The 24,459-nt window shown below is 35.6% G+C and overlaps 1 protein-coding gene across 15 annotated transcripts in view; it reads left to right on the forward strand.

Annotated features, from left to right (window-relative positions):
• TCF12 (transcription factor 12) overlaps positions 1 to 24,459 on the forward strand; it is a 162,701-nt gene that overhangs the window by 29,192 nt on the left and 109,050 nt on the right. For 13 of the 15 annotated variants that reach the window (XM_040570446.1, XM_040570443.1, XM_040570444.1 and 10 more), the window contains 2 exons: positions 16,924 to 16,997; positions 19,882 to 19,950. In XM_040570446.1, the coding sequence (XP_040426380.1) occupies positions 16,924 to 16,997; positions 19,882 to 19,950 (143 nt within the window). Of the gene's footprint in view, positions 1 to 16,923; positions 16,998 to 19,881; positions 19,951 to 22,955; positions 23,018 to 24,459 lie in introns of those variants that run through there. The other 2 variants (XM_040570452.1, XM_040570451.1) reach the window with 2 other exon arrangements.

The raw sequence follows: 24,459 nt of genomic DNA on the forward strand, positions 1-24,459 counted from the left end.
CAAGTTTTTATCCCTGTATATGATTTTGCCATGTCAAAGAGAAACAGTAACGTTACAGTAGTTTGACTTAAGGAGCTATTTGAGCAAGTATGCATTAGAAAATTATTTTTATGAATCTTAAATCTCTGCAGTTCCATAACAACTTCACGAGTTTGATCTAGGTCTGCTTACAAAAGACTTCATTTATAAGATAGGATCCCAAGGAAGTTTTTGAAAATCCTAATCCCCTTGAAGATCAGAAATGGCAGAGTGCGTCCTAATATTAGAAGGTACTGAAGTCGTAGGGAAATGGTTTCTGTCACTGCCTATGATGATCCTGGCAGTGACATTGAAATATAATGCTTAGTTTCTTAACTATAATGGTGATTTTTCTAAACTGGTAGACAATTCAAAGTAGTGTGTAGGCTGACACAAACTTGAGGATGCTGCTGTTTTGATATTTGGGATGGTGACAGTCAGCAAATAAAGCTTTGCTCTGAGATAGTTACTCTGTTATTTGATACCCTCACTTCTGCATATGAACAGAGTTACACATTAAATACTCTGATCATGTACTAAAGTAACTCCTTCATGCTCTGAGTAAATAGGCTGAAGAGTATAGAGTTCCTTGGTGCAGGGAGTTCTGCTGATAAGATGTTTTTCAAAGGTTTTGTTATTCAAAGAAACTTTTGTTTTCTTTGTCTCCATAATTGATAATGTGAGTGTTCTGGATTAGTAGATGGATTCCTTGTTTTTAATGCAAAAACTTTCAAACATCCAAGAATATGACTTGTCAGAAGCAGGTTCCTAAACAAATGCTTTGTTAGATCAACCCATTGACCATTACTGCTGGCGTGTTGTGTGAGTAATTAGATGGAGTCTGAACTGTTTGTATAACTGACAGGTGGATCCACATACAGTACCTGGATATGTACTGAAGAGGATGAAAACTTGGAGAACCTCAGTGAAAACTGTTTCCCAAAGGGAAGTATTGGCATACAGGAAGTAATAATCTGTAGCATATCCTAAAGATCAAATAGAATAGCAAACAAATATGAGATAATGAGGTTAAGTATTTAAAAAACAGTGAGTTTGTTGGAGCCTCATTTTTATTTTTTGGCTTTTTTTTAAGCATGTAAGAACTATCAGTTTCATAACTTAAATTGATTTGTTGCTTCTTCATTCAAGGAGCAACTGCCTCTGAAATGTCTGGGTCAACATACCAGAATTACATGTAAGACAAAGAAACAAATCGTTTTATGTAGCAGGTGTCTTCTGTTCTAGTTTCTTGCTGAAATCAACAGAAAGTTTAGATTAAAACTGATATCTTGTCTGGTGTGTCTCATACTGTCAGAGGACAGATACAATGATATTAATTCTCATTGTCCTTTTCACTGTGTAGTGTATTAATACATATTCTTTTACATCTGACTGATTTTCATGTTTTAACAAGAGATTTGAATTGTAGTACAGTAAGTATTTTAATTTTTTTTGAACTATAGTAGACTTAGAGTATCTGTGATTGTTTTGATAAGTAATTGTATGTAGGAGTTCTTGACGTTAAATTTGTTAAACAGCTGATCACAGTGGTGGATCTTTTCTGCCACAGAAAAACGGTTTACTCAAGTACTACTCCTGTGATGAAACAGTTATTTTCTTAATTATAGATGGTTTTCATCTGCCTCCACATTACATTAAAGCAAAATCATTCCTGTGCTATTGGTCAGGAGGACAAGGAAGAATATGCGTGTGTGTATAGCACGTTAGATTATTGCCTGTTCAACAGTGTGAACTCATGGTTCATCCTAAATAGAGAACTTGACGTATGCAGCTTCGTTTTTGCTGATACACTTTTAGAATACTGACCTCTACAGGTGGTTCATTCTTCATCTTTATACTACTGGTGACCTTGAATTACTTTTTTTTCGTATACTTCTCAAATGCAATGTATTCTGCAGAGAGATTTTCCTTTCAAATGAGGCTGACACCACCAAAGAAAGAAGAAGAAACTAGTAAAAAGCTACCTAGAGCTGTTGGTTCTTACCTTTACCATATTTCTTGTCAATAGTATATTCTCTCTCTCCAAACTTTTCAGGGCTGCAGCCATACTTGTGATCGCTCATTTCAGGCACAGCATTAAACTTCAATGCATTTTGTAATTTAAGAATGTTCATGAAGTTGATTTCTAGATTTGTTCTTGAAACTTCCGTTGTTTTAATAAATCCTGTCAGTGGAAACGTTGTTTTATATTCTTTTAGTATGTTTTTAGGATGAACTACTTGTACCTGTGCTATGAGCTGGTTGATATGATTTAGTTTGGAGCTCTCGGCTGCTGTTAACAACTGAGCTACTCAGACCTGCTGTGAACTGGGTGCAGTCTGGAAGCTTAACTGAGTTAAGATTGCTGCAGTTACAGACTAATTTTGGAGCTGTTTTGAAAATGGCTGCCTGAGTGATTTTTCTTGTGCAAAAAATGACATACACATAATAAGTACACTGTTATATTTGTGGGATTTTTCTTAGACCAAACATTGAGTCTGAATATACCTGTTTGAGGGAGAGATGTGTCCTTCTATATTTTTTTGATTTTCCGTTCAGTAGAAAATTCATTAGTAGGATTTAGAAAAACTCTTGTAAGCCTCATATTAGAATGAGGGATGTGGGTATAAAAGAGATGTAGTTGAGTCTTACTTGAAAACATGTTAAGCACAGCACTAGATCAGTACAGGCATCACATCAAATTCTTCTGTTATTTGTGGCTAGCATTGTAGATGGCATTACTCTGGATTTAATCAAGTGCAGTGAGTATAGAATTTAGTCTTCAAATGTATTTCATTGCTAATGGAAAAGAAGATGAAGTAGCTTAGCTTCATCTATATTATCAGAATCTTTTGTGAACTGCTAAACTCCGGTTTTACAGTGAAAGAGTTAAGAAGCTGTTTGATTGAAATCCTGTAGGAATAGGATGCGTTGGTGTCTTCAAGTTTAAAGAAGTCTTAAAAACTGAACTAGGCCTGGGACAATTTAGAAGCTTCACAGATTTTAAGAGGTCCCACCATGTATGATATTTTGGTTCACTTTGAACTCTTTTAACAGAAAGCAGGTATAGATTATTTCTCCATGCTGTCTTTTATATGTTGTTCTGTAGTCTTTTAGATACAATATTTCATGGTATTTTTTTTCCACTTGTTTCTCCCATAATGGGTTCAGCATTAAGATATTGTTATACTTTTAGCTCTTTAGGAAAATGAAAACTATGCTAAAGAGATCTTAGGGGCTGAAACATATTCAGTGTTATGGTTTCTTGGTAATTGATTAAGGGTTAATATTCAAGGCTTAAACAAGGATGTTTAAAAATTCGGTGAAGTTGAAAAGGTAAATGGATGCAGCTTGAAACTTACTTCTTGCATTTTAAAGTAAAACCAACCAAGGAATTAAAATCCTGAAGGCAATCTGTATTCTGTAATACTGAAGTTGATATTATAATCAGCAATAGACTTTTAAGTCTAAATTGCATATATACACACCTGAGTGTGATGTATGTCTACTTCCTTTTAAGCTTTATATCTTAAGATATATGTAGTGAAGTAGAGAAGAATTGCTACTGAAGCTTTTTGTACTTGAGTTTTTCTATTCAGTTAACATGCATCCTGGCAGGTGCCTCAGTGTGCATTTGGTTAATTTGCTGGGCTTTTATGTCACTTTTGAAAACTCTGTAAAGTACTTGTGAACGTGTTGGTGCCGCTGTCTGAGGGAAATCCCTGGTAGGTCTGTGGAAAGGCACAAAAGGACATGAACGTTGGCTAGACCTTCAGTAATGTGTCTGTCACTTCACATCTGTTTGCATTAATGTGAAGAGTTTAGTTATGAATTCACTTCATTTTACAAGTATTCCTTCATTTTCTTAAAAGTATGAGCCTGCTTCTTCTGAAGGAATATGCTCTGCATGCTTAGTTCATGAGAACTTTTTTCAAAGCTGTGTATGATATTTATTCTGAATTGCCTCGTTTATTACGTGAGTGAATCTTCAGAATGCTATCTAGCAAGTCGGTGTTTTTTTCTGAACTTATGTCAGTAATTCTTCAAACATGAACTGTGTGGAGAGACACTTGATGCCTTTAGAACCCTCAAATAATGGAGTCTATAAAAAACATTTTTTAAAGGTAATTATGTTCTCTGTGATTGGAATACAATAAATTCCTTCCCAGATACAAAGTCATGGTTGTCCCTTTCAAAAGGCACAAGCTGTTTTTTCATTATGGATATTTTGAGTATTAAAGAGAAACTGAATAGTCTGTCTTCTGTAAAAATATTTGACAATCCTTAAAAATGGTCATGTTTTATTTTCACTGGCTTAGCAAAAGCTGAGCACTTAAAAACAGATTTTATTGTATTGGAGTGTTGGAGTATGCAAAAGTAAAGTACAAAGTGAGGTGAAGTCTGAAAGTTGTTGTCAGACATAAAACATAAGCAGTAACATAAAGAGAACTTAGCGCGTGATTTAAGGCCAAGAAAACTTAAACTTGAAGCCACCACCTGGAGAGGTGATGTTTTCAATTGGCTTGTTTTGGCAGTACTTAGGTCATAAAACACAAAAGAGAAAATGGGCTATAATAATTCATAAATACCACTTGTTTGGTACATGGAGCCCGAGACTTGTTTTGGCTGAAATTAACAAAGTACTTAAATTTTTGAATGAACTGCTTTTTTTTTTTTTGTCTTTAATTGCAGAAAAAACAGAAGGAAAATTCCTGGTTTTGGTTGCTATTTACCCTGAAGTAACTTACTCTTCCTCTAAATTTTGTCAAAAATTCTAGCGAAAGAACAGAGAAGTACGAGAGTGAGTGTTCTGGTGATGGTGAACCTTCGGGTAGTCTGTTTGTTCCCTAACACTGAGCAGTTCTATAACCTTTATTAAAAAAAAAATCCTAAAAATATCAGATGTTTGATATAATTCAAACGTGCACTTAGTTATTTTCTGACACACTATCCACTGGTGTGGTAAGAATGGCCTGATAAAGCCAGTAGTCCTAAAGTAGAATTTTATGCATCACTCCACAGTGAGGTCTTGCCCCTGTCCCCCCACTCCCAAGCAATCACTCAGGTTTCAGATAGGTTTCAAATCAGTTTAAATAGTCAGTCTCACATTAGCAAATGCTGAAAGAAGTGAAGGGCTTACTTCCCTGGCCTTCCCGCAACCCTGACTTTGGCCTTGCCTCACTCTTGTGCTCTCTCCCCTCCTTTTCTGCCAGCACTGGTATTCTTCTGGCCCTGTGGTAAGATACTTCTGTGAGCTGATCTGGCCAGAAACTAACCAGGTTTGTTTTTCATGGTTCTTTTTTCTCCTAGCTTCTTTCTGAACCTACAGAACATTGATACCAGTATGGGGACGGAAGAAACATACCCAGGGATATGGGCAGTGGGGACAGCGAAGTGTTAAGGGAAGCAGCATGGCCTACTTTGGGTGACAGCCAGCCCTTAGCTGTTAGTAAGACAGGCTTGTGTTTGCATACATAAAACTTGATTCATAAGCTGTTGTTTGGCAATGGTTCCTCTATCAAAATCCCTTGTGAGAAGTTGGTAAATGTTACTGTTTGAAGGCTTACTTTGCATGAGGAGATTTTGTATTAATATTAGTTGCACATGGGCTAACAGCTCTGGTTGGAAGCTGTGCTTAGAAGACTGATGGTTACCTGTTTTCTGCAGTGCTAAGGAATTGTAGGTTTTTTAATATCCTTTCAGTTCTTATTCTTGCTTACCTGTAGTATTAAACTGTATAGTATTTGTCTTAATTTTAATGTAAAACCATTTTTTCTGTGTTCTCATTAAATATCCCTAGAAATCTGGTTTTAATTTTGAGGTGCAAGCTTTATAGGAATGAAATTGTGAGAATGTTTTATGGCTTCATAGAATGAAAGACTTCAAAACATTCTGGGAGGAGAAATTTAAGAAAATAATTGGTTATTGATTGCTACTTGTGGCTTGACTAGAGAATATGCAAGTTAATGTTTGGAAGTGTTTAATGCTGTATTATTACCTTAGGAAGGATAATTACCTAATAAGGTAAGGATGCTTTTCACCACAGAAAGGCTGTCTTCTGCATTTTGTTGGCTTTCAGCATTTTTCAGCTATAACCTACAGAACTGCTGTAACAGCATACTTTGAGAAGCTGCAGCAAATTTTTTGTTTATTCTAAGTGCAACTTGTCCTCATTTAAAAAAAAAAAAAAAGGCATTGACTACATTCTGTTAACAATAACAGGTATTTAAGTTCCAGCTATAGTGTTAGAAGGAGAAGCCAATTAAAAATTGGGTTATTTGAATATAAATTCCAGTTCTAACTTTTCCGTTGAAGTTGTACTTCTAAAGTGTGTATGGTTTCTAAAGTGCATTTTATTAACACTATTTCAGCTCATAGAAAACTTGTTCCAAGAAAAGCATTGAAAACTCTCATTTCTGTAGAAAGTATGATATTTAGGATTTAAGCAATGAAGAAATGCTGCACAGTCCAGCTGATCTATGGAGTATTGAATGAAAAGCTACAAGGAGAAATAGGAAGAAGAGTAGTCAAGTCTTCAAAATGGAGAAAAAAAAGTCTGTCTTTTGGGTAAGAACTCAAGTTAGAGAAATCTTCTCTTTGCTAGAAACTTTAGGTATTTCTCGAATCAGATCCCATCAGATTTGGTAGTTATTTTTGGGATAGGAAAGTAAGTTATTTTTGTAGCTAGAATGATAATACTTTGTTCAGTTCAGGATATGTGGGTGTTTCTTCTAACTAACAACGTTAAATTGTTGTAATTACTCTTAGACATTTAAATACCACAGTGCTGAGCAGGGAGTTCTGACTATTCTAGAATTGTTACTTCTGTGTTACTGATCCTCTAAAGGTGTAATTTGGTTTTCAGAAGGTAATCTTTACAGACTTAAATGCTGTAGCAACATGGATATATTAGTAGAAAAATGTTAAAACTTGGATGATCCTGAAGTACAGCAGAAATTAGTAGGTTGCTTAAATACCTGTTAGTTATGAAGGAAGAAACCAGTGAATGCAAGTATCAGGCAACTTACTACTGAGGCGATTCATCTTTGTTAAATGGGAGGAACAGAGTTTTAATAAAAGGAGCTAGTGAAATCACACAATGAACGGAAACAAATGTTTTCAGGGATTGAAGGTAACGAGGCTCCCTCAGACATTTCAGTTGCTGAAGTACTGCTATGTACTGGTGCAAGGCACATTAACATCAGAGAGCAATCATCTTTCCAGCTTGTCTGTTGATGTAGGAGACTGCACTGCATCACATCAGCTTTCTATCATTGTGGGCATGCCATCATTTAATGCCACTCATACTAAGGGAGCTGTCAACACAAAGCCTGTCTGCCTGACTCGGCAGGCAGCTAACAGCCCAAGCAGCAAGGAGCTTGAATTGGCAAATATTTGGGCAGATGTAATGATACCTGTGAAATTTCAAGACAGATTTATCTCTCTCCTTTGATGGATAACATTACATTTTCTTACCTTGAGAACGTGTCTCAAAAAAAGCAATAAAATCCCTGTCAAACAAGTTGGAAGAAATGTATGTTTCTATATTGAGGTAAGAAAAGGTGGTGGGGTTTTTAGTTTGTTTAGTTGATTAAGTGCCTGAGGGCCCTGCTGGCAGCACAGGCTGTGCCAGATCTTCATAGTTGGTTCAGACTGGAACCTGACTATGACTTTTGGAAGTAACAGAATTATTGAGAATTGTTGGCTTTGAGCCTCTGTGAAAGGAGAACGTTTGGCAGGAGTTCGACTACATTCCAGGTAGCTTATGGAGGAGGAAGTACTAGTACAAGATCCATACTGGAAGAAAGCAATATTGGATACTGATAGGGCAGTGCTGACTTTATCAGCTAAAGTTTCGGACTGTATAAACGCAGGAGGAGAGGACTTCTGAAAGCTTTTAATAGTTTACTTTAAGCCTTTTTTTTTTTCTTCTCCATGCCTGAAATAGTAGGCAGAAGCAGCCACATTTTGCTCAGGCAGATTTTTTTGCTGTGGTAATAGATGCTATTATCAAGCACCCATCAGGACTTCATTGTGATGCAAGGCCAACAGTGAAGTCCTAACCTTGCAAAAGCTTTCTTTCTTGGATTAAAAAAAAAAAAAAAAAGATCTTGATTTTATTTTTTTTGTGAAAAAGAAGGGTGCTAAATGAGCCTATATTTGCTATATGATCCTGTATTTTTCCTTTTGTTTGTTCACGTGTGTTGTAGAGCTAGTCTACCACTTCTCTGGCTTAGGGGAGCAGATATGTGCAGTGCTTGTATTTATCCATTAACCTTTCTTCACTGTTTAAATACTGAACAGCTAAACTTTGTTTTTAGAGTTACAAGATGATGATTAATGCTGACATGTTCGTATAATAGAAAGTACTTCCCAGATGAGTTGTCAGAAACAGAATTCTGTTAGGAAGATTCAGTACTGAACCTAGGTTCAGACAGCCTCTGCTACATAACTTCTCTTTTGTTCGGTAACGAGAGTTAAGCCCTCTCTGAGAGTGAGTCTGTTAGATGTGCTCTTCAGAGCAAGTAGGTGTAATAAATGTTATAAATGTTCTTTTTTTTTTTTTTTAAATATATGCCTATCTGAGGTAAATATGAAAACCTCTTTACTTTCTTTGTGTTCTGCTTGTTCTGTTGTATGAAAAGCTGAAGGTGTTAGCATGCTGCTTCGTTCAGTATAAGATGCTGTGCTGCTGTTAATAGATGGTCTTCAAATCACAGAAGTTTTGGATAGCATAAAAACTTAGATTAAAATACTATGTACCTTGGTAAAGTATAAGTTTTCCTCCATGTGCTTTTAGAAAAAGGACTTTGTTTAGATCTTCTAAAAATCAGACCCAGACTTCTGTGATCGTGACTGCATGTCTGTAAATATTTTAAATCATAGAAGTGTAAATGTGGGATTGTGTTGGCCTTTTCTTTGTGGTACTATATTCTATACTTGTCATTTTACTTAAAGCTCAAAATACTGAATCTCTAAGGTGAAAATGTTTTGTCTGATATTTTTCATTTGGTTCATATACATGAACTAGGAAATTGAAAGCATGCTATTTTGTACAAATGTGATTATTTTTCAGCGTGGCTTCTCCTTTGCTCTTAAATTGTTTTTTCTTTTTTCCTTCAAACATTTGATAATTAATGCATTATTGATCTTCTAAATATCAGCAGATCACTTCGAATTTGTTGCAATTGGATAATTTAAATTGTGTTTTAATTGTGCTTGTTTAAAAATGTGTGACAATAATCTACGGTGTGAAAGGATACTGACCTCAGGTTGATCTTAGTTTGTACCACTCCAAGAACAGCACCTTTGGTCTTTGCGTTCATGATTTAGTCTGTTTACTGATACGTTTTCAAGAGGATCAGTTTGCTGGATGCTGTGTGATAGAGTGAATGACTGAACGTACTTTTTCTTAACCTTTTTAGACTTACTTTTAGAAAAGCTGTCACACTTGGAGTTCTCTCTTTGCTTATTAGAATTAGCATCTCAGTTGTACGCTGGGCAACTTAGATTGTTTTATGCTCTGTTACTCCAACTGGCAGTTTTGGGAAATGTTGTAACGCAACCGGTAACAGTAGCTGCTGACTGTGAGACTATATTTGAGTATTTTTGGCCTGGTGTGCTTGATCTTGTGACACTGGCCATGATTTGTTTTGTATATAAATACATATATTTTAAAGGGTGTGTGGTTATATAAAGCTGTTGAGACATAACTGAAGTAACCACAGGCAAATTTGCCAGTAGAATAGATTATTCTGGTAGCTCATATCTTAAGACGGACTTGCTTGTTGGAGCTGTTCAATCTGCTACTGCATGGTTCAATATAGGGAGGAGAATAAGCAGCGTGATGCAATTTAATAGCAGTTTAACTATGTGTGTGTTTGCTGTGAGCTCTGACTTGTATCCCTGCTAAAAGCTTGATCTCTGAGCTCGTTTGCTTTGTTCACGTTTGCAACCAGGGAAGTTTCAAAACATAGTCTGTGTGCACACATGTAACTATTATTTATATACAGGATATAATCTGTAAATAACAGCATTTTTATTTTTCTTTCAGAAATTTAGGCTTAAATTGGATGGAGGAATTGTGTTAAGGCTTGTCGTAGTAAATGGTAATACTTATTCTCATGGGCAAAGATTAGCTTTACTCCTTAGTTCCCCAGGTACCTCTAGGGCTTTGTAAAGAAATTGCATTTGTTTCCTCTCTAGTTTAAATGCTGTTATTTGTAGTTTTTCCTACTAGCTTGTGTTTGTACTGTTTGAGTAAACATAAATAACAAATGTTTTCTTTACATTGTATTACATACTCTATAAATATGCTCTCGTCTTTGAACTGAACCTGATTGATTTCTTTTTTTTTTTTCCTGGTAAGAAGAGTGTAGCAGTATGCCACTTTCTGTCATAGGACAGTTGGGTGGGAAATGCCAATTCCAATCCTGTCTTGAGCAGGCTGTGTTGTATCTGAAGTGTCTAGGCTATGTCAGGGCATTTGGTTTGTTCAGTGACTTGATTTAGAGTCTAGGAAGTGTACAATATAAAGAAAGAAAAGTAGACAACAAATGATATTTCTTTGAGAGTGCTGCTGCTACTGGAATTAATAACCTAATGTTCTTCTATGTAGAGAATACATGGGCATTATTACAAGGAATGAATAGAGTTGTTTGTGAAATTAAGTTAAAAGTAGTAATTGCTTTTTTCTTTTATATCCTATATCAAATTATATTAGGTAATTAGTGGAGGGAAAAAAAACACAAAAACATACTTGATAGTTAGACAGGAGCTGTGTTGCTGGTACCAACTTACAATTTTAATAGACATTGTTAAAATCAAGCTTTACACCAGTTTTTAGAACCAGATTTTTTTTTTTACCAATTTATTCTGACTTTATACAGTAAGTATTTTGTTGTTAGCAAAAGTTGAAATGTACACTGTGACTTTGTCTTCTGACCTGAGAATATACCATTCTTGCAAATTTTCTCCAAGAAAGTACATATTTTTTAAAGTTTTCCATAAAGAGAATTCAAGTTGCTGATAGTTCTGAGGTTACAACTCATTTTTAACACCTGTCAATACTACTTTTGGTCCAAGCTTTGGTTATTACCCAGGCAAGTTGTATACTTGCTGTACGTTACTCCCATTTGATTAACTTTGTTCTGAAGTTTTAATTGTGGTTGCTTATTCTGGGGATGGAAATTAACTTAGTGTAGACTTTCCTACCTCTTACTCTTAAAATAATTTCACCAATAACTTGCATAGCAGGAGCTTTTTCTTTGCTGTGTAAGGTAATCATATGCTCTTGGATTCTTCAGGATAAACAATGTTTCAAGCATGCAAATTAATTTATTTACTACTGTTCATGATTACTGTTGGTATTTGAAACTGATCTTACAAACTGGTCTTTGCAAATAAAAATAATCAAATGGAAGCTAATATTTTATGGGTCATAATTAAGATGTGTGATGCCGATTCAGGGTAGCATCAATCTCTGCAGTGCCTCAATGTGCTTTTGAATTTCTGTCATTAAACGTTTGTAGCAAACAACCTTTACTCTCATGCTTGTAAACCTGACTGGGCAGGTAGGTTAGGATATTGAAGCAGTTAAGCATAGGAGAACCTCACTTTTAGACCACAAAATGAATTAGGTGTTGAACTTCAGACTCTATGGTTCAGTACAGGGGGGTCATGCATCATAAAATGATCCCAGGAAGTTTCCAAAAGGAATTGTGGTGTCTAGAGTTTGTACCAGGTGATTTTGGTTCAAGATTCAGGGTAGTTTTTACCCTAACTTATTCACACCACTTAATCATCTCCAGAAGAGAAGGTACAAAAAGGGATACTTTTGTACTACCCCCACAGGTGCTTTAATAAGTAGAAACACTGGTTATTACGTTACCAATGAGAAAATTTCCTTTTTGATTTGAAGGGATGGAGAGAACTCCAGGATCTGATCAGGAAAATCACACTTGGATCAAAACAAATCAATCAAAATAAAGCTCTTGTATTCAGAGCACAAGTCAATTTTGAGATAGATGTTTGAGCACCCCTCTGGCTGACTTAGAAGGCTGGAATTGTTTGAAACTCTTTGTAAAGGGTGGGACTGACTCAGTGTACTGTAATGGGATCTCCTCTGTTTTTCTCCAAGAACTATCAGTGAGAAGGAGTACTGAAGTCCACTTAAATTGGGGTGTTCTATTTAGCTTTCAGTTATCATTGGATCACCTCTGATCATTACAGATTGAGATTTGAAGTTTCTCATGAATATATTTTCATGCTTGAAATGCTTCCCCTTGCCTTTCCTTTTTGGCGTGGGGGGTATAGAGAAAGCTCTGTAGTGTTTGAAATGAAAGTGTTTTGCCTTCTACCTAATTAGTGTTGCATTTGAATTTATCGAAATGACACTTAAGTATCTATGCTGCTCTTAGCTTGCCTAGGTTTCATTTCTCCTCTCAATTTGATTAATGCCCTTAGCTTTGTTTATTTTAAGACCACCAAATGACATGTATTGTCAAAGCTGCTTTTGTTCTTAAGTAATTTTTATGGCAATATGTGGAAATGTATTTTCTTTACTTGTTTATCTGACTTACGAAGTCTAAGTGCTTTCTTAAAATAATAAAGTCATGTATATTCTATTAAAAATATTAAGTCTACCATAAAATGAGAAATGTTTTCTACTTGGGATCAAAAAGAAGAGGCTAAGAGGCTCAGAACTACTCTAACCTATTGAAACTTAAAATTTTTAATTGAGATTGCTTTGACAAAGGAAAACTGATTTCTCTTTGTGTCCACTTACCAGAGTCTAAAATTACATTTCAGGTCATAATTTGTATCATGCTTCACAATAGACTGGTGCAGTATGGGGTCTAATAGTAGATCGGTTTGCTTGGGTGTCTAAGATGCAAAATACAATCTGCTTTTACAGTTTGTGCTCTAGGTATTTTTACAGTTGATTTCAGTTGCTGAATCTGATCTGGAGGAATATCATTACTGTGAGACAAAATTGGATAAAGAAGCTATAAAAGATAGAAACTCATACCTTGAGTACCTAGTATAACAATCTACAATGTGATTTTTTTTGGGTCAAATCATTTTTTGAGCAACATCGTAGCAGATGGTAACCCTTTAAAGAATATTATCTTGCTTACACATACATTAGAGCTTGAGTCTCTTGAAATAAGTTTAAATATGGTCATCTTTGTCTTAAACCAGCAAGAACACCAACTTTCATTTCAGTTTATTTGTAAAATCAATTTTTTTATTAAATGAATGTTTGGACCTGTTTCTTCAGTATGAATACATATGTTGAAGTAGTAACACAACAGGCTTTTTCAACTTCTCTTCTAAAAGAGCTTGAAATGCTCACACTGCCATCTTAACAGTGATATTAACCAAAACCTTAAAATATTTTTAGAGTTCAATTTATAAAGCTGGAGTGTATTCTTGCACCTGTTTGGCCTGGTCTTGCTGAGGTGACTGAGGAACATGCAGCCTTTCCTGGGGCCCAGGCTGCGCTTGCAGGTCGCAGAGCTGCAGAGACCACTTCCTGGGCAACTGAGGGCAGGGGAGGCGTTCTGCCCCCCTGCCCTGGAGCAGAGTTAGAGCATGAAACGGAATTGCTTTGTGAGCCAGAACCAGGCCACCAACTGCCGGCTGAATCATCTGGAGCAACTACAAAAATCACTGAATTATTCCCTAGTTAAATTATGGCATATCTGCTACAGCAGTAACTGATTTTGGTTGAAGACTATGAAATCAGCGTGTGAGTCATTTTCAGTGCCTTACTATCCTCACTGCCTAGTGCTCTTTAAAGAAAAAAAAAAGGAAGGGGTAGAACCTTGTTATACTTCTGCTTGCTGGACTGCATATATCTGCATTATATATATATATATATCTGTATTATTAGGCCTTTACAACAGACAATTGTTGAATTTCCCCCTTCTTTGGATTACGTAAACAGATAAGAGATACTGGAGCATTTCCATGTGTGACACATTTTTCAGTGCTCTCTGAACACTCACATCTTTTCTGAACCCGCTAACATCCTTGATGAATTAGTAGATGCTGGGATTGGTCACCAGGTTTCCTCGTGGCAGGGGTTTTACAAAGATGATGGTGTGCCCAGTTCGGCTCTGTCTTGGGTTTCCCAGGAAAATGCTTGAGTCCTTTCAATGGCACCATTCCTTTGAGACATGTTGAATTAATATTACCAAGGGTGATTCCCACATTCTTTCTGGGATTACCGCTCCTATTTTATATCCTCTGTGTCCACCTTCCCACCCCAATCTGGAAGGTTTATCTTACTCTTCTGGTTCATTCATGCATAACTACCTTTGGCTATATTAAAGTATGCAGTATTGTTAGTTTATACCCAGCCTGCTAGAGTTTATCTGGGTCTCTGACTCTTGCAGCATATGACATTTTTTTCTTGTCTATATCATCAGTGGAAAAAAAAATAGTGTAAAAAGCAGAACAGGTTCCTTAAGCACCAGCATAAATATGCATCTGATTTCCTGGCTGGGAATTCTTGGGTAGCCAGTTCTTAATTTGTTTGGCATGTGCTATTTTGCCTGGGGGGCCAGGGGGCAGCAGGGGTATCATTCCAAGTGAAATCAAAACATCTTGTAGCAGGAAGTCACAGCGTATGTGTTCTCTGTGCGGTATATAAAATTCTTCCATGCAATCTTCAAGGAGGTTTAAAGTGAGAATGTGTATACCTCACATGCAAATTCTTATTAAACAGTTGATCTAGATGTAAGCCTACTTTTGGCTTTTAGAAAAAGAAAAAATGACCCATGAAAAAATACGAAAAAAACACTGGTTTAAAAAAAAAGTTTTGATACTCCTGACTACTCTAGCTAACTGTACAGGCTTTTTTAGAAAACGGAATTCTGTGAAGAATTTAGAACATAATTTTCCTCCCAATCTTAAATGTTATATTTTTGTTTTAGAGATGTTTGTTTAAACAATCTATATGCATACTTCAAATGGTAGAATGAAAATATGGGAATTTTTAGCTGTGCATATGCTAATTAGCAGAACCTTAACATAAGTCCTTGTGTCTCACTGACACAAGTTTTTAATTTTTAAGCGAGTAACATGTTTTACTGATTAGGGGTCATGCATCTTAACACTCCATGCATAACCATTATCTACTGACTTGTTTCCTGTATAGATTATTATTATGTACTGTCTTAACTTTCACACTTCATGTGACAGTAAGATTTTTTTTTTTTCTCCTACTATATGTCTTCTGCAACTAAAGCAATGGAGGACTTGTTGTGATATTCATAGGATTACTAGTGCTGTTGTTTCTGGCAGAGAAGAGTCACTTGTGCCAAAAGATTACTTTCGCCTTTGTCACTGCCAGCCACGACTTTTTACTCAGCTCCTGGATCAATTACAATAAAACAACAATGATGCTGTCAGCTGCAAAATGCAGCAAACTTCCACAAACTGTTGGCTCAATGTAGGGAAATTTTTGCATTTACAAAGAGCATTCTCCAGCCTTGAGGGTTCTTCCTGCCGTACAGGAAAGGAGCCCATAGTTTTCATCTGGGTGATTGGACTGTTCTTTCAGTTTAACATGCTTTCTGCAGGCTGTCTTTGTTAAAACAGTATTTTATAACTTCATAAAACATGTTTCTTAAGGAAATAATGATTAGAATACTATCACTGCATAAGTAGCTACTTAAATACCAGCTTGTATTTTCTTGCATTTTATTTTGTAATGTGACCAGACTGAGATACATTAGGGAAAACTAATTTGCAATATAAAGTTTGGACTTAAGAATGATGGTGTGGAGTAACTTGCACTTAAGTCTTATTTCTAAATTGTGGTGCTATAAAGCTTCATGGTTTATACCATATATCACATTAGGCATTTATGCTATATTATCAGAACCCTTTATAGGATAAGTCTGGTTGAGAGGGGAAAAAAAAGAGTAATTAGTTGTGTTTTGTAGGCCAAAGTGCATTTAGGATGGAATTGTTCCTTCCTTCAAAAATAACAAGTCTTGTGCTCTCTCTCTATATGATCAGTGATGTAATTACTAGAATAGTGATCTTATCCTGTGTGAATGAATTTACTGTAGGAATACTATGGCAATTAGTTGTTTTGGAATGTGGTTTAAAAGATAGTTTAGCCAGGTAACTTTGAATAGAAAGTAATTGAAGCAAGTGCTGGCAACAGTATTGTTGGCTAGATAATACACAGGATATATATTCTGATGCTGATTTTAAAGCTCTCCCTATTTTTTTCTTCCCCTTTCTCTTTTGAGCTGTAACCTTGATTTGCATAAAGAGAACTGATTCTAAAAGAACCGTTACAGAATTAAAAAAGATTCCTGTTTTAGAAGAGCAGACATCATGAGTCTTTGTGGTTTTTCTTTTTTTGTTAGGCAATTGAAATATAAAGCACTCTGTCTTGCCTTTTTCTCCCGTATGCTAAAATATCTTGCATATAATGTAAAGACCAAATAGGGGAAATAATTTCACAGGTTTTACAATACTCAAGTGACATGAGAGCAAAGAGTAGATAACAAGTGTACATTTCACAGTATGTACTACAATATTCTGTGCTAAAGATGCAGGATAAATCATGCTGTGCAAAAAGCCAGGCTAATGTGGCTGAGCTTGTTTTGTTACTTGGGTTAACTTCTTACAGGTTATGTAGGGCTGGCACTGCAGATCTGCAAATCTTAACTTTTTCTGCTCCTGTTTTCAGCAGTTGCAGGTGTCTAGATGAGTAGGTTGCTTTGTAGCCAGCTTCGTTATCAAGGAAATTGTTCATGTTAAATTTTGCTTTTAGAAATACTATGTTAAGAGACGGAATTTGCTTTCAGGTTACATCAGAGAACATAGCTGACTTTGCTATCTCTTATTATAGGTTTGTGCTTTTTTTTTTATTGTTAGGTATGGATGAGCGAACAGGTGCCACATCATGGGGAACAAGTGGTCAGCCAAGTCCTTCATATGAATCTTCAAGGGTAAGGTTCCCACATTATATTTGATAATAAAAGTTCATGAGAACGTACAGAGAAAATCAGCAGATGATCTGGCAATGTTTTTAAGGGTAAGCTCCTTTAAAAAGGCTAGCATCTTTTCAGAGATTCTAATGACTTCGAAATGCTGCAATAGCAATTTAGATTTCTAAAGCTAAAAGATTTGTATGTTTAGTATTTATGAAAATAAACCATGCATATCTGTATACTTGAATGATGAACATGCATTTTATTTACCATATTGTCAGAAAATGAAAATAGAAGTCAAGTTACTTGTTCAGGAGCAGAGATGTATTGGCAAAGTATACGGAGCTCTAGCCTTTCCATTGACATTACCCAGTTAAAGTATGTGCTGCGTTATGGTGTTGGAGAGAAGCTTCACTTTTTAAAGGGCTTTCTTCTGTTCCTTTTGTAGCTTCATCCACATATTGATCCCAAGTTTTTTGGTAGTATCTTGTATCTGACAAAAATACTGTCTTTTTAAAACCCAACTCAGTGGTCAAAGGCAAGCTTTTCCTGTAGTAAATCGCATTACCTTTAATCTACTCAGTTTTCTTTTTATGAATACGTACTCCCTAAAGAGCCAGTGAGCTAAGTACCTAATGAATTAATAGAAATGCACAGCATAATAGTTAACCCTGATCTAAATAATCTGTTCTGAATTCAGTAGTGTTGACCCAGAGAGCTGTTAGCAGCTTTCTCCTGCTGTGGAATGTAGTGGGTGGGCTACTATGTCTTGTCCAGGTGGATATTGCTAAAACCTGCATCTGACTTTGGAGGAGAACTATAAAGACTCACTATGAAGTCTTATTTTTCCCCATTGATCTTCAGTAAATAAGCTACAGTAAATGGATAGAAAAAAAAAAAAATTGTGGTTGCAGAAGTATTTCTGTGCAATGTAGAAATCTGGTATCCTTAAAAAGATCCTGCATTCCTGAGGCAGGAAGCCCAGCCTTTAGATGCCTTTTCTTCGTTTGCAATGGAATCTTATTATACAGCTTTTACTATTTGGTATTCTTACTGTAAGTGTTTAGTGTTTTGGCACTCATCTATGAAATTGCTGATAAACATTAATCAGTAATGAGTCAAGCTGACCTAACCGGAATTTGAGTTATGATTCAAGTTCACAACTAGGAAAAATTCATGCACTGTCCAAAAATAAAACCACCAGAAATCATATTTTAAACTTTTTAAAAAAAAAAAACAACAGTGTTGGTGCTTTAATAGAGGTATGCCAGAAGCTAGAATCATAGGAAGAGGTTAATACTGTTTGCATCTATCATTAAAAACAGTAAAACAATTGTCAATGTAAACTTGTCTTGATCCCTGTGGAAGGATTCAGGAAAAAAAAAAAGATAAATTTTTATACTTGTCACGTATCTCCCTACTCCCAGCAATTGTAACTTTGGACTTAAAATAATTTATATTAAAAAAAAGACCTCTCAGCAAGCAGTTATTGCTTGTTGTTGAAAGTGAAGTAATCCTGCTCAATAAAAAAGGCTTTGTTTCTTAAACTGTTCATGTACTTGTAATGTTGAGGTGGTAATGTTTCTTCGACTTCATTAGGGGATTTTTCTTTTTTAATCTTAAAAACAACAAAAATCCTGTGTGGGGGAAAAAGTACTGAATTTAATGACAGACTCCGGCACATTGAATATTTTTACAGATGTTTTTCTCTACACTACCTTTCTTTTCAGAAAGCTTGCTAAATTATATAAACTTAAGGGCAAGCCTTAGGTTAGCATGGAACACGATGTTAGTCTGACCATGAATTTCTTCATGGAACGACCGTATCTGTGAGCTGTTGCCAGCTGTTGAGCTGGTATGGCAGTGGCTCCTGGCAGATCAGAGATCAGTTGGTGGGCAATGGTAGGTTTAGGTTTTCCTGTGGGCCCTGTATGGTTGGTTGTCTTAGGAGGCTTGTTTGTGAAAGACTGCAAAAAATCTCCATCTCCTTGGTTTTATGGAGTATATCATCTTCAAACACAGAGTAATAATAAGGAGGGCATGTCCCACAGGGTTGGAATAGATTTTTTGCAGAATTGGTGTGAAAAGGATATCCGAAGGAATTCAGAGGGTTTGGCCAGTGTGTTCAGATCTTTGTCTGGGTTTTCAGTACACCTAGAAGCTAGATAATGGGACAGGAAAAGCAAACTTTCTGTAGAGCCCTGCATGAAACAATAAAGAATGGTTGTCCGGGATGTCATTTAAATAACAACTTTGTTTTAAAGAAAAATTGAATTCCTCTTAAAGGAAAACACTATTCTTGTGTTTTTCCCCAAAAGGTCATGCACAATAGAAATGTATGTTGTCTGGATATAGGATTTGTAATGGTAAAGAGGTACAAATCAATTCATTCCATGGCCAGGTTTGTCTGGAGGGAAAAAAAAAAAAAGTAGAACACAGGAAATTGTCTTTTGCATTGAAATCACAGGAAAAGCACCAGACTTCATTTATGAGTCTAAACCAAGTTTGCATGCATATGTTTTGGGTAAGATTGATTGTCTTTTATTTCTTAGTTTTCTTTCAACTAATAAGGCTCTCGATGACACTTGTTTAGAATTTTGAATATGGATAATTTCTGGCTACTACTTCATACTCTCACCAGAATAGATAAAAGTGAGTGCGGGGGTCTGTATTGGAGGAATACAGATCATCAGAGTTTCTCAGTCAGCAGGGCAAGTGATGTGCTTTACCTTTTATGTTCCTATGTTATGTCTTCTGATGATTAACATTTAGTATTTAAGTAACTCAAAATTATCTTACTAATATGTTTGGCTTTAATGCTTCAGAATCCAGTGGTTTCTCATAATCTCAGTATAGAATGGTAATCTTGTCGTAATTGTTCTTACAACTTCCTTGTTTACAGGAAAATGGCAGTCTTCATGGAAAAAGCTCAGACCTTTCCACGGACATAGAAAAGTTAAAACCACAAGAGGTACCAATTTCTCTTTTTTATATTGTGTGTATGGTGGCTTGTTTATTTATTTATTTATTTATTTTAAATCTGCCTGCAGCTGACTACTGGAGTTTTTCCCTTAGAAGTCACAGTACAGCGACGGAATTGTTTAATAGTTTAAATCATTGGCAAAATACTGGCTGGAATTTCCAGAGGCACATAATAGATTGGGAATTTAATGGTAGTTAAATGCGTACCTGTTACAGGATCATTAAGTAAGATGGTGGAAGACTGGGTAAAGGGAGATCTTCCTCTGATCTCCTTTCTCCCCTCCTGCTAAAGGTCTGTTTGTACCTAGTAGTAATGCTTAAGGAAAGAGTATAAATGCAGGGCAATTATTTTGCCACCTTTACTGATGTACAATCCTGGTGAAGCCCAGCACCTAGGGATTTAGGAGACTTTCTGGACAGAGCCTGGACAGATCTTTTGGACATTTGTTCTTATAGCTACTGGTGGACTTGTTCTCTAAGAGTTGTGAATTTTTTTGACCACGATTATAGTATATTTTGGCAAAAATAACAAACATTCTGTGGCAAAAATAGCGATGTTTGTGTGCTGACCAGTGATTTAACTGATTTCTACCATGTTCCTGCATTTTGATGAGTGGTGATGAATTGTTACTTACATACTTCATTTTTTTTTTCATGAACATCTTTGTTCTACATGCCAGTCATATGTGTCTCCTCCACCAAACTGAGCAATCATAATCTACTGGTCTCTCATATTGTAACTTTACCTAGCTTCTGGTTAGTTCTTGGTATCATTCTCTGAATTTTTCTGCGTGTTCTGCATAACTTAGAATTGGGTTGATTACTGCTGCATGTGCTAGTCATGATGAGGGTATGCTGTCAGTTTCTGCATGACATAATGATACTTCTGTTCTCTGTTCTTTTCTTACTTGTTCCTAAGTCTTGTGCTTTTTGACTCTCACTGGGCTCTGAAGAGACATTGTTTCAAAAACTATATAGAACACCAAGATTTTTTCCTTATACTCTGCAATAGTTCCCACCTTGTTCTGTCACAATTATTTCTTTAAGCACGTTTCTCATGTTTCTTTTGTGTTTACACCAAATATTATTTGCTGTTTCATTGCCAATTTTGTAGAGAACTTGCTTTGTAATTCTGCACTAATATTTAGTTACGATGTTTTAAAATATTTTTTGTGATCAACAAATTTTACCATCTCTCTGTTTACCCAGTCTTCTCTATTTATTCATGCAGCTGTTGAAAAATGTTGATCTGAGTACAGCTTTTTTGGGGAAATGGGGAAAACACATTGATAACTTGCTTTCACTGTGAAAACTGGTCATTATTCCTCTGCTTGAGATGGGGTGTTTTGTCTTTTAATCTATTGATCAGTGATAAATTCACAAAAATCCTTCTCACATCCCATAACAGTTTAGTTTACTTGACTTGGAAAAGTTGGGAAGTCTGAGAATCACTGCAGACTTGAGAAAACCTTATATAATAGCCTTGTTTTTCATTGCCTAATAATGTTAAATATCCTAGCACTGAAGGATTAGTGGGTATTTGTGTATTTAGAATCGGCTGTGATGATCTTAAATTCATGAAAAGGTATGAATTAGTGACATCTGTGTGCGAAATCTCTTGCATAGACCGAATGTTTTGCTAGAAAAATGAACCACTTGAAAATATATCTATAGTGGAAAATAAAAAGTAGGAAAGCTTTATTTTTAGAGGAATAATTCAGGGAAGCTAATTAGCAGGTCAGTAGAACTCTACGAAATGCTGATGTCTGCTTTAATCTTGAATGAATGTAATGAAGTCCATTTACAATACCGTGTCAAATTTTCTATCAGTTGGGTTGATTTTTTTTTTCTTCCGACTATTCAATCTTGATTTTACCTTGATCTGGGCAACTGTGGTGGTTTTCGGATTGCTATCTTTTGATTAGTGTATGTAAGTCTCTCCCTTATCTGAGCGATGTAGAGCTAGAGATTTTTGCATGTGTTCGTAATCCCTTGCATTAGAAGGATAGCTGTCTCTTAGCATATGTTGCAGAGAATTGTAAAGCTGCTTTTTAAAGCCTTGCTCTACTGAGCTCTTCGAAGCCAATTCAGAGGTACTGAAGCAAGTAGCATTGTGATTGTTACATGATAATGTCTTGCCCTATAGCTTTTGAAAATTTTGTCTTCCTGGTGTGAGATGCCTCCAAACTTGTGGCTTTTCCACTTTGTCCGGGAGTTGCCATTCATTTGCATAATCTAGCAACAAGTTGGTATAATTAGTTTTTTTGATAAATATAATCTTTTAATTAAGTTTTTCTTTCATTGTAGCATGGTTAATAGTGGCTTTTATTTTGTGAATAATGATGCTCTGGGATTTTCTTTCATATTTTTGATTTTGTTATAACTCTTAGTAAAATGAAAAAAGGAGCAAGGTTTTCATCTCTTTAAATTGCTCTCTCCAAAAGAGGAAAATACATAAAATAAATTTTAAAAAAATAAGACATTTCCTTGTTGGATATTTTTCATTTTTTTCTAATACATACATATGTAGTAATTTTAACTTTTTTTTTTATAAATAAATTAGCAGAGATATTTTTGTCGCAAAATTTCTACCATGGGTGCTTTAAGTATTTTCCAGCATTTATATTGCGATGAAAGCTGTAAATGTACATTTTGACCTGTTTTAGCATAAAATCAAGTTTCAGCACCGAGTATACAGTTTATTCTCCTCTCCTTTTCAGTTGTGTAACTCTTTTGTATATCTATTTGAAGTCAGAGTTGAACCATTCAAGGTACCACTGCTAGACATAGATAATATTGTAGCACCAGTCAACAGGTTATGCCCTCTATGTATGTAAAAGACTTAGATATACATTGGAGCCTAGAATATTATATGCCCATTCTATTCTTTTTACACACCCCCCACCAGTAGTACTTTTAATTTGCAAAGAAGTCAAAAAAAATAGTTATGAGATAGCAGGTTTTGAAATAGTATTTTATACCTCTTAATCTCAGGTACATTACAAGAAAGGAAGCTGTTAAATAGCAAAACAAGACAAGAGGGACACAGAAATACAGTAAGTGTTATCAAGTCTGTTGTATTTGTGTCCTTTTTGTCCTCTGGTTTCTTTTTGTTTTTTTTTCCATTTTTATTTTTTTTATTGTTGTTGTTCGGGGAGGGAGGTCGTTGGTGGTTCTGCTGATTATTTGCTTTTCCTGATGTATTCTATAAGTAAGCAGATGATACAGTGTGAAACCAAAGCCTAAATTAAATATCCCGTATTTAGTGCACAGGATGTTTCCACAAATGCAGCTTACGTTGTAATTTAACTTATGGGCAGCTCTATTTAAAACAGGTTCCAGAATTTTAAGCACACTCTCTAGATAGGTTTCTTAAGTATTATCTTCAAGCTTTTTACTGTTAGTATGTTGGCCTTACTTGTGTTATTTCCTGATTTATAGTTTAGATAAGAGCTAGAAAAATCTGTTTTCAGTCATAAGTTATTATTGAAGTTTTTTTTTATTTTTATTGCATCTCCCTATTATATTGAAATTAGTGTTGGAATATGATTTCAAATTAGCTTTCTGCGTGGCCAAGGAAATGTCTTATTGCATGTTGCGTCGATATTTGTCTCACAAGAATTCAGAGAGGTGTAATTGGCCATTTGGTTTAGTTGTTTAAAATCAGATTCGTTATTCGCTATGTTAATTTCCTGGAAATGGATTTAGAACTGGAGAAAATGCTGATTATTGGAAAATAGATTCCTTGTTCAGTGTGTTGTGTTCAGTCACAAATTCCGCGTGTTCACAGAGAAGTTTCTTCACTCTGGCCCATAGAATTGTGAAACATGAAGTACAGTTGCGGTTGCAGCATCCAAGTTAATAGTCTACATGTAAATAACTTGATCAAGTTTTAAGATTTGTTCTTGTAGAGTTGATTGCAACTTCTGCGTTTTCAGACTTGGTTAATACAATTTGCGTGATTTTATTGTAATTAAAAAATGAAAGGCTGAATTCTTAAAATGCGTTAGAAATTTCCCATGTATGTTTGGGAATACATACCTTGTGTTCTCTTGCTATAGCTTGCCTTGTTCTTAGGTGAATACTTGGTAAAATTGTATGGATCACCTATGGAAACAGTGTTGTTCTGAACTAATAGTTTGCTGCAAGACTGTTAGAGGTTCAAGTTGAGCTGCGCCATGACCTGTGCTAGTGTGATGTTTCCTGGTGCTCAGTTGAGATGTATGAACACAGTGCAGGTTATTCTTGAGGCTAAAAGGAGAGGGGGCACACTGCTCTCAGAAACTGATTCTGATATAATTGATTGGTGGTCTTACAGGTACTACAAGGTATGGCAGTAGGGTCCATTAATTAAAACACTACTCATGAAACTGATATTATTGTTCGTAACTCAGTTTTTGGTGAACCTGAATGAAAATTTAAACCACCATATAGTATACCATCATAAGGATAATATAAATTGAAACTCTCTTGTAGTGGGTACCTGTTATGGTATAAG

This window comes from Cygnus olor, chromosome 11 (genome assembly GCF_009769625.2).
Source record: "Cygnus olor isolate bCygOlo1 chromosome 11, bCygOlo1.pri.v2, whole genome shotgun sequence".
Taxonomy (NCBI): Eukaryota; Metazoa; Chordata; class Aves; order Anseriformes; family Anatidae; genus Cygnus; species Cygnus olor.